Consider the following 15,191-nt stretch of genomic DNA (forward strand, 5'->3'; position numbering starts at 1 on the left):
CCTTTATTTTAGTGTTATTTTGCATTTTTGCTTTCATATTCTACCTTCATTCCAAGGAGCTCAGGGTGACGTATATGGCTCTGCCCCTCTCCATATTATCTTCGCAACAATCCTGTGAGGTCCCTTTGGCTAAGCCGCTAAGGGATGGTGGCTGGCCCAAGGTCACCCAGTCAGCTTCATAGCTGAATGGGAATTTGAACCCTAGTCTCGTCCAACACCCTAACCACCACACCACACTGGCACATCTGCAAATGTGTTAAGGAAAACTCATCTGGACGAGGCCTTGGGAAGACTGAGCTCCCACGTACGTTATTTTGAGTCATTGCTGTGGGGTGACTCTAGAGATGTGTTACAGGTGTACTTGCTCCGCGGTCTAAAAATGGCAAGCTCGAACCTGAGGGATTGGTTTTTAACAGAAACGCTTGTCTAGATGTGAACTTGCCCTCAACATCGTCATCTGAGGTCCTGCTCAAACAGGTGACACACCTTCGGGGGTTAGGCCAGTGGCGACCAGGAAAAGGTTTGTTATTCTGTAATTGTTGTCCTTTCATTATTGGATAGATCAGGTGGTTGCATGGATTGTAGCTTGTTTTGATTCGGATGTTATTGTCTGAGAGCAGCCATGAAAGTGGGGAGGCGAAGTATATTTTAATTCTTATGTAACTATCCGCATATAATCTTAATGAAAGAATTCACACTCAGGATGGATGCAGACAGATGGATAGAGAAACAGGCAACGAACGCCTAGATGCATTTTTACTACAGGTAAAAATAAAAGCCAGCCTATCTGAATGCGAATTTCCTGGGAGTCATACACAAGCTGCATTTGTTGCTTCCACGTTAACTGCTTGGGTCAGGGTGGTAGGCTTAACCACTTTCAGTCGAAATGTTCCTGCTTAACTGGTGTGCAATGGGGACTCTTTGCAGCAGGGCCCTCCAGAAGGTGTGGATGGACTCTCCATCCTAAAGCTTTTAAAACGGTACATTTTACATGGAGGTTCAAGCAAATGTTAAGAAAGGTTCCGGACAGAAGCATCACGGGATCCGGTGGTTTATACATGGCACTCTGTATGAATAAGACTGATTTCCTCTTACATATAATACTGTATGTACACTCGAATACAGAGTGCGCACAGACCCTCAAATCCGTTGCTAGGAAGGGATCTCTTTGGGACGCCGCTCTTCCTTCCAGGCTCCTGCAGCTGCAAGGGCGTTTGGGGTATGGACTTCTGTTTCGCTGAAGGATTCTTAAGCCGTGTTGCTTGCCCTCTCAGATTCCTTTCCAAGGAGGAAAGCATCCATACCTCGGTGGCGAATTGCCTCTGGCCGCTTCCTAGAGGACCTCTACAAGGGAAACCTTTTCGCTTCTCAAAGCAGAGCGTTTTCACAAGGGAGACAAAAGACTCCGGGTTGCGATGAAGAAGCTGCTCATCGTGGCTTTGTTTGTTTGTTTTGACCGCAGCACCTCTGAAGAGCTCTGTGGGATCTTATCCTTGCCCGATTACTTTTCACACAGGAAACGGGCAAGGACCCTAGAAGTTGGGCCTAGGGCTTACCTAGGACGACCCTCTGGAGGTTTATTCAATCACACCCAGTTCAATGGGGTTGACAGTGTACCTATGACCGCAGTCGAGGACGCAAGCCACGTTCCAGGGCGATGCTGCCATTGAACTGAATGAGTCTGCTTTGCCACCGTTTGTTGAAGGCACTTCTTTCTCACTTGCCCCCTCTAAACTCTGTTCGGCTCATATCAAAAGAAATACCACCTCCACACAAAGCCCCCCCCCATGCAACTAACTCCCCACCCACCCCACACAGTACTTCTCACATTGGAAACTTTGGGAAACTGAGGGACGACAACTTTCCCGGATCACGAGGTCATACAGAGGTGTTTTCATTAAAAACCAGCAGCAAGAGAATTTGATTTGGGAGGCGGCTTGAGACAGAACATGACGATGAAGAATGAAATTTTAGGGATTCAATCCTACACATACTTCTCTGGGAGCAAGTCCCATGGAACTCAGTGGCTCTTACTTTCGAGTAGATATGGATAGGTTCATACAGCCAGCCTTATTGTTGGGACTTAGCTTCAACTGAAATAAAGAGGGCCTGTTTTCAAGTAGCAGTGTTTATGTTACCAATATTTGAGGGTAGAGGATCAGACCCATTAGGATTAAGAAGCATTTATTCAGAAGCAAGTGCCATGATGTTAATGGCCCTTACTCAGTAAAAGTTGTGACCCTGGGTTTGTACCACATTCTCCCTTTAGATGTTTATGGATGTGATTGCAGGCTATTTGCTTGTTTTTTACTTTTTACAGACCGTAGTTTTAATTTTTACCCATCTGTTGCTGTCAGCAACTTTGAGCACGTTTTCAAAAGGCTGCACAATTTAAAACAAACGAGTAGGAGTTCTTAGGATTCTGACCTCTGTCTATTGACGAGAAGCTACAAACACAAAGACCAGACGTCTAACACTTCTAGATAGTTTTACATGAGGGAAAGTGGTGAATCTGAACAATTTTATTTTGCTTTATTATTAATAATAATTTTTACCAATGTGTTTCCAGATAACGTTGACAAGAAAATTATCGGGGGGGGGGGGATGCTGAAACATTCTCTTCAGAAAGATATACAAAAATATTATTCTTTTGACTGGCAACTTGTTAAGTGTTGTTGTTTTATTACTCTAATATTTAAAATCTTATTTCAAAAGAAACCTGTTGGCTGGATCCCCCACCCCCAGGAGGGTCTCCAAATATCAGCAAAGAAGTTTCATTATAACTGCAGCTTTTTAAACTATCTCCAGTTATGCTGATTCTGTTGTTTTAGAAGTCCAGCATATGGGCTTTTAATTATTTCCAAATTAAACATATGTCATGATGCCATACTTCTCTCTCTCTCTCTTTTAAAAAAGTAGATACTTTTTATAAAAAAACGCGGGGAGTTGGAATTATTTTAAAATTATATATATGTTACTTTCTTTTCTTTTTTTTAAAAAAAGCCTCTTATGAATTGAAGGAGGACTTTAAAAACTCAAGAATGAAGCATTTCACCCCCTTTAAGTAGGATCCGGGTTGGATCCTCGAAATGCTCACTGATGTTGAAAAGGAAACTTTTGCAAGCGCAGTGTGTGGTAGGTACGGCCCTTTTCTATTCTTTGATTTTAATTGCTAGCCTATTTTATCTTGTTAAGTTTGCTAAACTGTATGTGCAAGACACAGAACCCAACACCCAAGAACAAGGTTATTGCTCTACGTAGGACTGGCGCTGTGGCCAACAGGGGGCGCTCAGACATCCAGCTCAGCCCCCGCCTCTCATCTAAGCCCATCACAACCCCGGAAGAAGCGGGTGCAAGCTTGCAAGCTTAGCAGGGTCGAGTACAGATCTTTAGTCCTCATGGATAAAAAGAGATTAAAGGCTAACTTCCGTCTCTCTCCCTCTCTTTCTTTCTCTCCCCCCCCCCCTTTTTGGTATCAATTTTAACCAACTACAAAAATGTAGAGCTTTTATCCTTTGATGTCTCTCTAGAAAGAAACTGTTACATCAGCTGAGAAATTACATCGTTTGCAGAGCCAACAAATCTAACATGAAGTGGGGGAAATAATTTAATTAATAAATGATCTTCCTTAGAGGCACTTAAAAAAAGAAGCAGCCTGATCTTTGCCTCCCCTTTTTTTTTCCACCCCGCACCCCACATTACCAGTGCAGTCCTTTCTCGCTGACTGTCGCTGCATCAGATTGAATGTATCAAACAAAAATAAATATCTGCACGTTAAACTCTCTTCTCCTGCTGCATTTGTGGGCGATCTTTCTATTAAGGCTTGCATTTATTTATTCCATTCGAATCTATTTTATTTTATTTTTTAAAATTACTAGAGAGTGCCCGAGAGAAAAGCCAAATCATTAGAGGGGAGAGCAAAACAAGCTAAGAATTAAATACTAAGTCACACATTGTAGCTGGACCCATTTATGATGGAAAGGCTAAATAAAATTGCAACAGCAACCCCCCTCTTTTTTTTCTTTTCTTTTTTTAAAGCCTCTTCACCTGTATTTAAATAGCACGTCTTTAATTACAGCGGTCGGGGATGTATGAGGCTGAAATGAAATTAGCAGTCATTACCAGGCCCTTTAACTCCGTGGTGCTTTTGATCAGCGCTAAATTAGCTTCCCAGTCCTAACAAAGGCTCTATAGCAAGCAGTGGGCTGTAAATAAGACAGCTCGACCTGCCCTCAACACCTTTCCTCTTGTCAATCACAGCTCCGTCATTCAACCCAAGATTAACCTTTATCTATCAAATGCTTTTTAAAAAAAATAATGAAAAAGAAATAGAGGGAAAATCCAAAACACTCACAACTTCGTAAAGGGAGCTACCTCCTTTTAAAAATTAAAATAGGGGGGGGGGTCCTGAATTATAATTAGCCTTTTTTTTTGCATTGTCAGGCGTTCGGTAAGGCTTTTTGTGAAGGCATTGCAGTGCCAGTGAGGGAGAAACCCCCCCTTTCTTTTTCAAGGGGGCTGCAAATCGATAACGAAAGTTGGGGGTGGGGAAGAGAGACAGAGAAACAGCTGACAACCCCCCACCCCTCCGTGCGCTTAAACTAAAGGCTGATCTTCATTTTACCATTAGGGGGCGCGAGAGAGCAAGCGCGAGCCTCGGCAGCTGGTACCGTACAACACCTTGCAGATTTCAGGTAATGCATCTTCCCTGATTTCCCTCTTCCTTCCTTCCCTCCCACCCCCGGCTCCTGCCTGCACATCTTCCTTCATTAACCCGTTTCCCGGAAACTCAACGTGCACGGTGTCATAGATTCAGATAGGGCACGGGCAGATCGTCCCCGATAGTTTGGTGTCTTCCTCATTTTTTCATATTTTTTTAAAAAAAATAAGTTTGGCTCAACTAAATCTCTTTTTTTCTTGCCAAATGGCGTTTACGGGAACACACACACACAACAACAACAACAACAACAACAAGGCTGCTTCGGACTTCCCGCTCTAATAGGGGCAAACCTTTTTAAAGAAAATCCCACACACAATTAAGCAATACACGGCTCTTTTGCTCTCAAACCCAAACAAGAAGGGGGGGGGGAAGGAAGGAAGGAAGGAGGGAGGGATGGAAAAGGGAGAACAATTATTTTATTTTTCCAGAAACTGTACTTTTCAGTCCAAAAAGGAGAGGGTGGGGGGGAGAAGCGGAAGGGGGAGAGTGAGAAATGTTAAGTATTTGCAAAGTGCAACGCTCTTTTCCTGACGGCTGGAACGCAGGAGGTGTGTATATTTCCCAGATCTAATTCCAACCCCCCCCCCGCCCCTCAAGTCTCGGAAAAGGCAAGTAAAAGCAGAGACTGGCAGTGCATGTCAAAGTTGGTGCAAGTTACTTACAGGTTTCTGCCACTCCACTTTGGGCTCTCGGCTCGGAGGGCGTTTGATTGGCAGAAGGAAGACAAAGTCCGCGGGGGCTCCTCCGTCCCAGCTCGGCCTCCTCGGGGGCTTGGAGCACTTTCCCCCGGACGGCGGCACTTGCGGATGCTCGGAGGCTCCTCTCTCGCGCCCCCCACCCCCGCCAGCCCCCGCGCTCCAGCCTTCCTCTTCTTCTCCAGCCAGAGTGAATCCAGTTCCGTTTTTCTTCCCCCGGCAACCCGGGTTGCCTACACATCCTTCAAATCCTAGTCCTAGCTTTAAACTGCAGCCCGTGGAACAAGGGGGGAGAGGGAGAAAGAGAGAGGGAGAGAGAGAGAGGGAGACAGGGAGAGAGGAAAATCGTTTATGGTATGGCTTAAAAAATCCAAATGGCTGATTTTGTGTGTGTGTGTGTGTGTGTGTGTTATAAGAATGCACCCACAACAACAAAAAAGTCAATTCTCCGTCTCTTTCTCTCTCCTCCTCTCTCTCCCTCAAACCCCCCTCCGTCCGCAGAGGAGAATAAGAATAAAGAATAAAAGCTTTATATTTTTGCAGTGGGTATTCAAAGATAATTTGATGCTATTGTTTCTGCTACAGATGGTTCTTTTTAATACAATAACAGTGCGCTTTGTGCATGCCACACACAATACAAATCGAAAAGCGTTTTCCTGAATAACCATTTTGTTCTCATTTGTATAGGGGCAACAAAAGGCGCCGTGAAGTAATGGGAATTCTGTTTATTGAAGCCACAGAATAGGGGCTTGATAAAGATTTAGGTTAGGTTGCCCCCCCCCCGCTCCCGCCCAATGGAGGCACACAAATGGAAAAGGACTTCGCAAGACCTAGCCTCTCTCTTATTATTATTATTATTATTATTATTATTATTATTATTATTGCTATAGATCTATTTCTTTTTAAAGATGGGGGCTTGTGTCTCCTGCTCGGGTCTTAATCGGCCCTAACATCTGTTTATTTCAATGGGGCGGTGGTAGTAGTTGGGGGGTGGTATCCATTGCTTAAAAGGAAAAAGGGAAATTAGAATTACAGAAGAGGGCATGAGAAGGGTATTATTGGATATGCAATACTGAAGTGGACCACACATTTGTACACATTTGTGCGTGCGTGTCTATGCCCTGGTTTCCCCCCCCCCCCAGGGTTTCAACAGATCCTCCAGTCCAAGCTGCGTGACCAAGGAAGAGACGCTTGCCTCTCTCTCCACCCCCAGATCAGTCCGATCCAGCTCCACAAAAAGTTTTCTTTAGCCAATCCCACAAGCAAATGACAGTCAATAGAACCTAATGGCGACACTTTCAAGGACCTCGGTTTAATTGGGCTGTAGATCAAGCTAAAACATTCGCCACTCGAAAAGGCTATATTCACATCTAATCTCTGCAACGCAGGGCACCTACTCTGAGAGTATTCAAGCTTTCCCCCACCCGGCTCGTTCCCTTTCCGGTCCTGCTCAGCCTTCAGCCCCGACGCTGCTGCGAATCAACGCGCTTCCTTTTCTTCTGCACCGTCACGTCTGAAGGGTCCCTCCCACCTAAGTTTAACACGCATCTCTGCTCCGTCAAGATTACTCGTCCTTTTAAGCGCCCCTAACCTCTCCAGAATGGATTCGATTCACAAGGATGTTTACACAGGATAAGTTCATCCGTGACACTTCCCCTCAGCACTGCTTGGGTCCCCCCCCCCCTGCGGTGGCGAGGGGCGATTCGGATCCCGGCGATTCCTCCCCAGCCCCCAGCACACACTGACAGAGAGAGGAGGCACACGAAAAGGACACCGGATTGTGATCCGGGGCATGCAATCCCTAGCAAAGCAGCCTCCAGAAGGAAGAAGGCATTGTTTCTATATATTTCAACTCGAATCGGTGCTAAAAGTTAAACTGGATAATTTTTAAGTCTCAACTTTGTCACATGAGCACGACTGTTTCCCCCCCTCTCCAGTGGAGACACCCACCCACCCTCGTTCGTTATTTGCCACGAATAAATTAGCAGCGCTAATTGGGGCGACGGGAGATGCCCGGTTGTCGACGGGGAGGGGCCACCTTTCTCGGATTCCTGGGAAAGGAGGCGCACGAGGCGCAGAAATCCTCCCCACTCCAACGCCTTTAGCAAACCGGGTTGCGGGCGCTTGCTTCGCACCGGAGGAAGAAGGCGTCCATTGGCCGAAGAGGAGCGCTTAGAGACAATGGGGGCGCGGCGGGGAAGTTGGGGAGCGGGGCTCTGTGTTCCTCTACCTTTCTTTAGGAATTGATGCTCCGGTCCGAGCCGCTTCTGTAACCCTGTCCTGACCGTAACCTACCTCCGTGACTTTTTAACCTTGGGGGGGTGGGTGGGGAGGAGTGCCACTCTTTAATTAGTTTTCCCACATCGCACTCCCCCTCTTCCAGCATATAAAATGTGCTTCCCCCTTGCAGTCTTCACTTTTCCTTTTTAATCCCCCCTCCCATTATTGGTTTAGAGGCCGCATCTTGGAAAGTCACCTAATAAGGGATTATTGGGGAATTAGAAGTGACACGCGCCAAAGCCAGCCCCTCCCCACACCACTTCGGGGGGAGCAGGCGCCCGGAGAGCGGCATTTCCCACAGCACGTGGCTCGCCTTGCCCCAATCCTTTCCCCTTCCCTCGGCTTGTTCAGAGCAAGCAAGAGACCAGGAACCGTGTTCCAGAGGTCGTGGGAAAGGCGTTGGGCGTCTGTGCCTGCAGAAATAGAGCCAATCTTTAATAGGGCGTGTATACTCCGAGATTGTTCCTGGAACCTGGAGCCACAAGTCACATAAGCCAAAGTAATGGGATATGAGGACAATCGTTTCCTGATCTCAAGCCCCATTACCTGGAATTAAGGTCCGTTGAAATCAACAGAACCATAAATTGATATTTTCTGAGAGGAGGGGCGAGATACGGTATCTCACTCCTAGCTGAAACAATGAGGCGAAAATTGACCAACTCCACTTTTCTTTCTCTTAGAGTCAAATAATACCATTCAAAATAACCCACATTTAAGCAGGAAGGGGAAGGGACGCTGCTTCACTTCGGCTTAGCAGATTTGTGGATCGCAGCGTCAGAGCTTCTTTCATTTAGTCCCGCAGATTTTAGTAGGAGTTATTCGGCTTAACGGTTCGTAGCACTTTTCCGAAGAGACGGTGGCAATTCTCCTGTACCCTCGCATCCCATTTTTAGGCTTTCCGTCCCCCCGCCTCACTTTTTTGCCTTCCCCCTTTCTTCTGAAGATTCATTGCGCTGGCTCTTCATTTTTGAAAGACCATTTAAGCAGAGAGAATAGCGGGGATTATTACCAACGTCTTTTAAAACGAGCCTAAGGATGAAGTATAAATTAATTATATGACGCACCCCACCACCCTGACCCCATAAGCTTGTTTAACTTGACAGCCGGTCCCTCGATTGCAACCGATCTTGCTTGTCGAGCTGCCACTGTCGCCTCTGCGCGCTCACACGGGGAGTCAATCCATCTATTCCAGAGTAAGCAGCGCGCCGAAGGACCGTCAGCGCCGTAAGGACTCAGGCGTCCGGGCTGCAGCCTTAACGCTCTGGGCCAAAGGCGGTCCGCAAAGCAGTTAAGCTGAAATGCTCCTTTAGGCTGCCCCCTCCTCGCTCTGTATAGATGGCGATTCTGATGGGGGTCATCTCACGGGAGGAGCTCCCAAGGGATTGCCTGGGGCAGTCTCCAGTACACGGAGGAAGGGTAGGTCTGGGGGTCTGAAGGTTACACACACGGCTTTACGCACGCGGGCTGTTGGCCTTCACTGGGCCGTGGATCGGGAATATGCCGAGATCCTGCTACTACCACCACGATCAATGATCACTAATCCGGTTTAGTTAATACTAACTGATCCCCAATCCCTTGCTTCAGCGATGGAAATGCAGATGAAGAGAGGAGTCTCTTCCAACAGGATCTGAAAATGGGGTCCCTTAAAGTGGAAGAGCAGAAACAGGGAATTCCGCCAAACAGAAAAGCGCCCCGCAAACTTTGTGGAGAATCGCGATTGGCCAGGAAATAAAGGAACCCGCCATCACGATTCCCTTCTTACCTCAGGAGGAAATTTACAGGCGCTCCAACTTTAATACTGTCGGTAATGTGTAAATAACACAGAAATCAAACACAAATAATGCATATAAAGGACCCGTTTGAAGGAGGCTTGCCTAATTCGGCTCAACAGTTGTAGATGGGTCTGTCACAGAGTTCTTCTCGGTTGGCGTCTCTCTGTGCCGGTTTAGATGTCTAAAAGTTATAGGAAACGGGTTGCTGACCACATAATCAGAACATAAAAGAGAGTGAGAGATCAATATCTTAATAGCTATCAAGGCATGTTTTGTGTACGTGTATGCATGCAGAGCTTTCTCTAGAAAGGCAGACTGATAATCCTATACCACTATGTCACTTTCAAATAACGTGATCCCCAAACTGGTTCAGGCGAAGCAATACACGGATTAGGAACCAAACTGGCTCCAATGTCTGCTTCTAACAGCCTGATCCACATCTTGGTTCCGCCTCTCCGGACTCAAGCCAGTACAGTTGCATTGCACAAGGCAGAATCATTAACGTAGTCAGGACTTTTCCATTGGAATGTGCATCACAGGCAGAACGCACTTTACCGCCACAGTTTGTTTCGTTTCGTTTATTATTACATCTTATATCCTAACTGACCTCCCAAAAGCACAAGGTGGCCACACCCTTCTTTTATCCGCCTCCCATTTTATCCGCTAAGTGCTTCGGCTTAATTGATTTGTGGATCGCGGTGGAACAATCTTAAGAACAGATGGGGTCGGGACGACGACAATCAACGTCGTTCCGCAATCTATATCCATCTTTTTCAGGCTCCTAAACTAAAAATTGGCCGGTCTAAAGCTTGTGAGTCTTGAAAGTTTCTTTTCCGAATCTCGTTAATCCAACAAGTTCCAAAAAGGCTGCCGCTCTCTCTTCGCCTCTGGGGCACTTCCATCCACACCAGGTTCAGAAGAGGCACTTAAATTATGCTAAATTTAATGGGAGCCAAAGGCTTAAGTTCAAGGACCGGCGATGACTGATTTTAGTTATTAGGGAGACCTGCGGGTAAAGGAAGAGGCAACTGTATCTCTGCCCAACTTCCAGAGCTAAAGAAGAGAAATGTTCACTCGGAGTTGATATTCTTTTTCTTATACAGTAATAACGTCTGTATCCTAAAACGAGCTAGTTCTGAGAACAAATTCTAATTAAGTGGGCTTATCAGGAGCCAAAATGATTTTACTTTATTTTTTTTAATAAATAAATAAATTCCCATCTGTTGAGTACTGTGAATTTTCCTTCACCTCCGTCTGAACGTCTCCGGAAATATATTAATTATATTATCTAGACCAGATATGTTTGTCCTGAATTAACCCAACACAAATAACGTTTTGGATCTTAAAAATACTGTCCTGACACAATCCATTCATATAGACAGACTTCCAAGGAGAAATGAAGTTTCACAGGAAATTAAGTTTCATTAACATATTTCACCTGGAGGTGAAGTCCCATTTAAATCGATTTACTTCCCCTTAAATGGGTGTCTGTGCTGCGTACAAATTTAAGTTGAACTCGCTTCTATTCACCGACACGTATAAATTCATTCATCTAACAACACGACGGAATAATTCGGATTGGAGCAGATTTAAATCTCATTGAAGTCAATCGGACCACAGCTCAGTCTGTGGCCGAGTAAAGCGAAAGTACTTCGATTACACGAGGGTTTCACGTTTTACCTTTTCATCACGTCAATGCACCAAACACCACTTACTCTGGAGGAAGCCCATTGACATAAAAATTATTTCGGAGTAAAGATATTGTGGCTCACAGCAATTGGATCTGAAATGTACCAACAGGATTATGGATCGGGCTGTTTACACAGTTTTAATGCGTGACTTCAGTTTAATTGGGCTGAGAACTGGATAACCATGTTTATGGAAGAGAACCGCAATTTTGGCATCCTATGTCATCGCATCCGGCAATGATTGAGCTCAGTTGTAGCCGCAAGACCGGTTACCCGCCAAACGGCAGGATCGGACTCCGGAGTCCGCAACAGCCGGATTCTAAACACAGCAGAATTAGAAGTCAATTTCCATGGCGATCAATTGGTCTGACTTCCAAGTAAACGTCTTTGGGGTGAGGAGGCAAAACCTGTGGGCATCATTTCTCTACAGCCGGAGCAGCAACTGCTACAGATTTCTCCAGCAAACGTCTACGCAGGAGCTGCGCTGTCTATGGAAGTTGCCCCTAAAACTACCGCTCAGCAAGAGGAATTAACTCATCTTTTACTGCGCCACTTGAAACGGATAAGCCGGTGTGTGCGTGCGCCCCGGGGTGGGTAGCAGTCCTCCTCTGAAAGCCCTCCGCCCTAAAGCATTGCAAGACACACAGGTACCAACTACCAAAGTGTTGCGAAGGTTCGGGAAATGACAACTGGCAATTGGAAACTCTATTGCTTAAGCCCTGCTTAAAGCGAGCTGGGCTTGCACAAGAGAAACGCCCCGGTGGATTGGGCCCCAGGTCCTTTCCGGATAGTATTTTTAATTCTGAGTTCTCACATATCTAGCTTAGAACAGCCGTGTGCAGAAAAGTCTGCGCCTCGCAGCTTCCACCCACAGCCTACAGCCACATTATCCAGACAAGACAAACCTTGCCTCCTCGGAGATGCGGCTTCTTGAGCTTCCACCCAAGTGGAAGTTTTGCTCAGCCGAGAGTCCCGTGCTCTACGCGCCGGGAGGCAGGAAATATGTCACCAGGCGTTTCCACACTTGCTACTCAAAACAATTATTATTATTAGCATTACCATATTTCAAATCTAAAATCTGCAACTGCTAGAAAGTATAATGGATGTCCTTTCTAATCTGCATTAGCCGCAATTTGGGTGCTTTCACACCAGGCTTAAACTGGTTTGTGCTTAAAAACTTTACATTGGCTAGAAGGAACACTTGATTTCTCAACCCACATGAACGGCATTCCCGTGTTTTGGCACCTGAGGCTTAAGTGAACTTCTAGCTAGCCCCTATTCATGTATTTATGCCAACCTCTAATCACTGTTAACGTAGAAGAGAACGTGGAGCAGAGACATTTGTAATGCTAATGAGCATTCTGGCCAATGCTGGCTTTACATACACTCTGGCTAATGCCTAAGAAACTGAGCTGCGAACAACAACAACAAAAACCCACGTTTTAACCTCTCCATGAACTCAATAGCTCCTTTGGCAAGATCAGCTCTGCACCCACACTACTGGGATAACAGCAGAGAGAGCTTTCCTTATAAGGTTGTTTCGATATATATGAATACCTTTGAACACTCTAAAGTGTTAAAGAAATAACAAAGACATTTGTAATGCTGGTTGAATTAACAGTCATTCTAAGCCATACATGTGAAATTACCCCCGTGAAATCACAAACTGCAGAAGGGGCTCAGATGTGCTTTTTGACTGTTGAGCGATATCCTGCACAGCAGCCACTGCTTAGCTGAACACCCACGAATATGTTTCCCTTCTTTGATACACTTTTACAATTCGCAGTCAAAGGATTTATGGAGTGGTCAAAAACAGGTTTTCTTTTTGTAAAAGATTTGCAGAAGAGCATGTATGAAACCAAGGAATGGTACTACTTATTCTGAATGAATGAATGGATCAATCAATCAATCAATCAATCTAGATCTTAAGAATTCCTTAGCATCCTATCTTAAGGCATAAGGACCATTTGCTATTACGGTCTCTCTCTCTCTCTCTCTCTCTCTCTCTCTCTCTCTCTCTCTGTGTGTGTGTGAACATTTCACAAAATAACCTTCCCCAAAGTATAGATTTTGACAAGTTTATACAGATGGATAGGAAGATGATGCTTAAAATATCACTGAATAAACTCATGATGAGTAGTTTTGGTAGTTCAGTTCTTACATTTCCTTTTGAAATTCTCCCTCTAGAAATATTTTCTGTATTCCACATCCATTATCTCTTCAATAGAGAAAGGGTTAGCATTAAAACCTCTCCCCATTAAACATTTTCCCCATAACAAGGCTGGAACTTGGTTTTAGTCTGCTTGCTGCCACTGCTATCGCCTCACACCATAGCCAATGGAGGTTGAAAGAAACCTTTCAGAATTAAGACGGCTGGCAATTGTAGTGCATTACATATATTATAATGTGAAAAGTATTGTGTATCTTTCCACCATTAAAGGAGGCTGAGAGGTTTTAAAGTTTTCAAATTAAAGTGCAGCTTATCACAGGGAAAATGTTTCTGCTGAAGTCCCTCCCGACACACACTTGGTGGGTCAATCACACCCCCCCTAATGCTTCCTACAACTTCCATAAATTGCTCCTCCGCCTCCACCTCCCAATTTTCTGTCTTTTACAGGTAGATAAGACAAACTGACCCACCACTGAATTATTGTTCAGCATCCAAACCAAGGAAAAATGGTGAAATGGCAATTCTGCGAGAGAAGGCCACTAGATCTGCTCACTTTTTCCAAACATTATAACATACTACCTATAAACCACAAATTAACTTTTCCTCTATAATGTGCCGGGGAAATTGTTCAGACAATTAAATGTGATCGAAAGCACCTTCAAACGACCAAAACGTTTAAGGAACAGATTTGTCTTTGTCCCAGTTGCAATTCATGGCCCCAAAAGAGGGATGTTTACAAGCTCTGATTGCTAGGCCAATACTGATATCTGAGAACTGTCTCATTCATATTACAGGGAGAAAATAACTCTCATTATTTGCTACAGAATTCCTTGTCACCAGTTGCTATAGTGCCAGAAATACCTTGAAAGCTATGTAACCACTTGCTATAGTTCAGGATTTCCTCCAGAATACAAGAGTATGGGATTTAGAATCCTGCAATGTATTTTAACTCTTTCAGCACCATGACCTCCAAGAAAATGTGTTCAATTGAAAACTGAGCTAATTTACGGTATAGTCTTCACCCAATTTACCAGCGAATTTCTGCACAAATCCCACTGAAGTGAATGGGACTTGCATTAGGACCAGGCTATGAGTCTTCACTGAGATTAAAACCACCTAAGATTCAACAACTTTGCCTCTGTCCTCACCCAAAAGGAAAGTGGTGTCCAACTTTGTGATAACAGAATAAATGATGTAAGGAGGGAGCTGTAGACCAAGATAGGAAAAGAGGTGGTAAGGGAACACTTAACTACTTTAAATTAATTCAAATTTCCAGGGCCTGATGAGCTGCACCCAAAGGTACTAAAGGAGCTTCTGTCTATAATCTTTGAGAATTCTTGGAGAACAGGTGAGGTCCCTACAGACTGGAGATGGGCAAATGTTATTCCCATCTTCAAAAAGAGGAAAAAAGAAGACCCAGGTAACCACTGACTGATGAACTTGACATCGATACCAGGAAAGGTCCTAGAACAGCTAAATCAACAGCTGGTCTGTGAGCACTTAGAAAAGGTGCTGTGATACTAAGACACAGTATGAGCTTTTAAAAATAAATAAATTCCACCCATCTAGCTAGGTTTCCCCAGCCACTCTGGGCCGCTTCCAAAAAAATATTAAAAATACAATAAAACACCAGTCATTAAAAACTTCCCTAAACAGGGCTGCCTTCAGATGTCTTCTAAAAGTCAGATAGTTGTTTATTTCTTTGACATCTGATGGGAGGGTGTTCCACAGGGAACATGTCATGCCAGACAAATCTCATTTCTTTCTTTTTTTATGGAGTTACAAGCTTGGTGGATCAGGGGAATGCTGTGGACATAGTGTATCTTGATTTCAGTAAGGCTTTTGACAGAGACCCCCATAATATTC

General features: G+C 44.8%; 1 protein-coding gene across 1 annotated transcript in view; it reads right to left on the reverse strand.

Moving 5' to 3' along the window:
- LOC309533262 (uncharacterized protein) overlaps positions 1–15,191 on the reverse strand; it is a 464,396-nt gene that overhangs the window by 108,308 nt on the left and 340,897 nt on the right. The window contains exon 6 of the mRNA XM_082224621.1: positions 5,383–5,683. Coding sequence (XP_082080747.1) covers positions 5,383–5,683 — 301 coding nt within the window. The remainder of the gene's footprint in view (positions 1–5,382; positions 5,684–15,191) is intronic.

The sequence above is a fragment of the Podarcis vaucheri genome, assembly GCF_965113315.1.
Source record: "Podarcis vaucheri genome assembly, chromosome: 5".
In the NCBI taxonomy this organism is placed as follows: Eukaryota; Metazoa; Chordata; class Lepidosauria; order Squamata; family Lacertidae; genus Podarcis; species Podarcis vaucheri.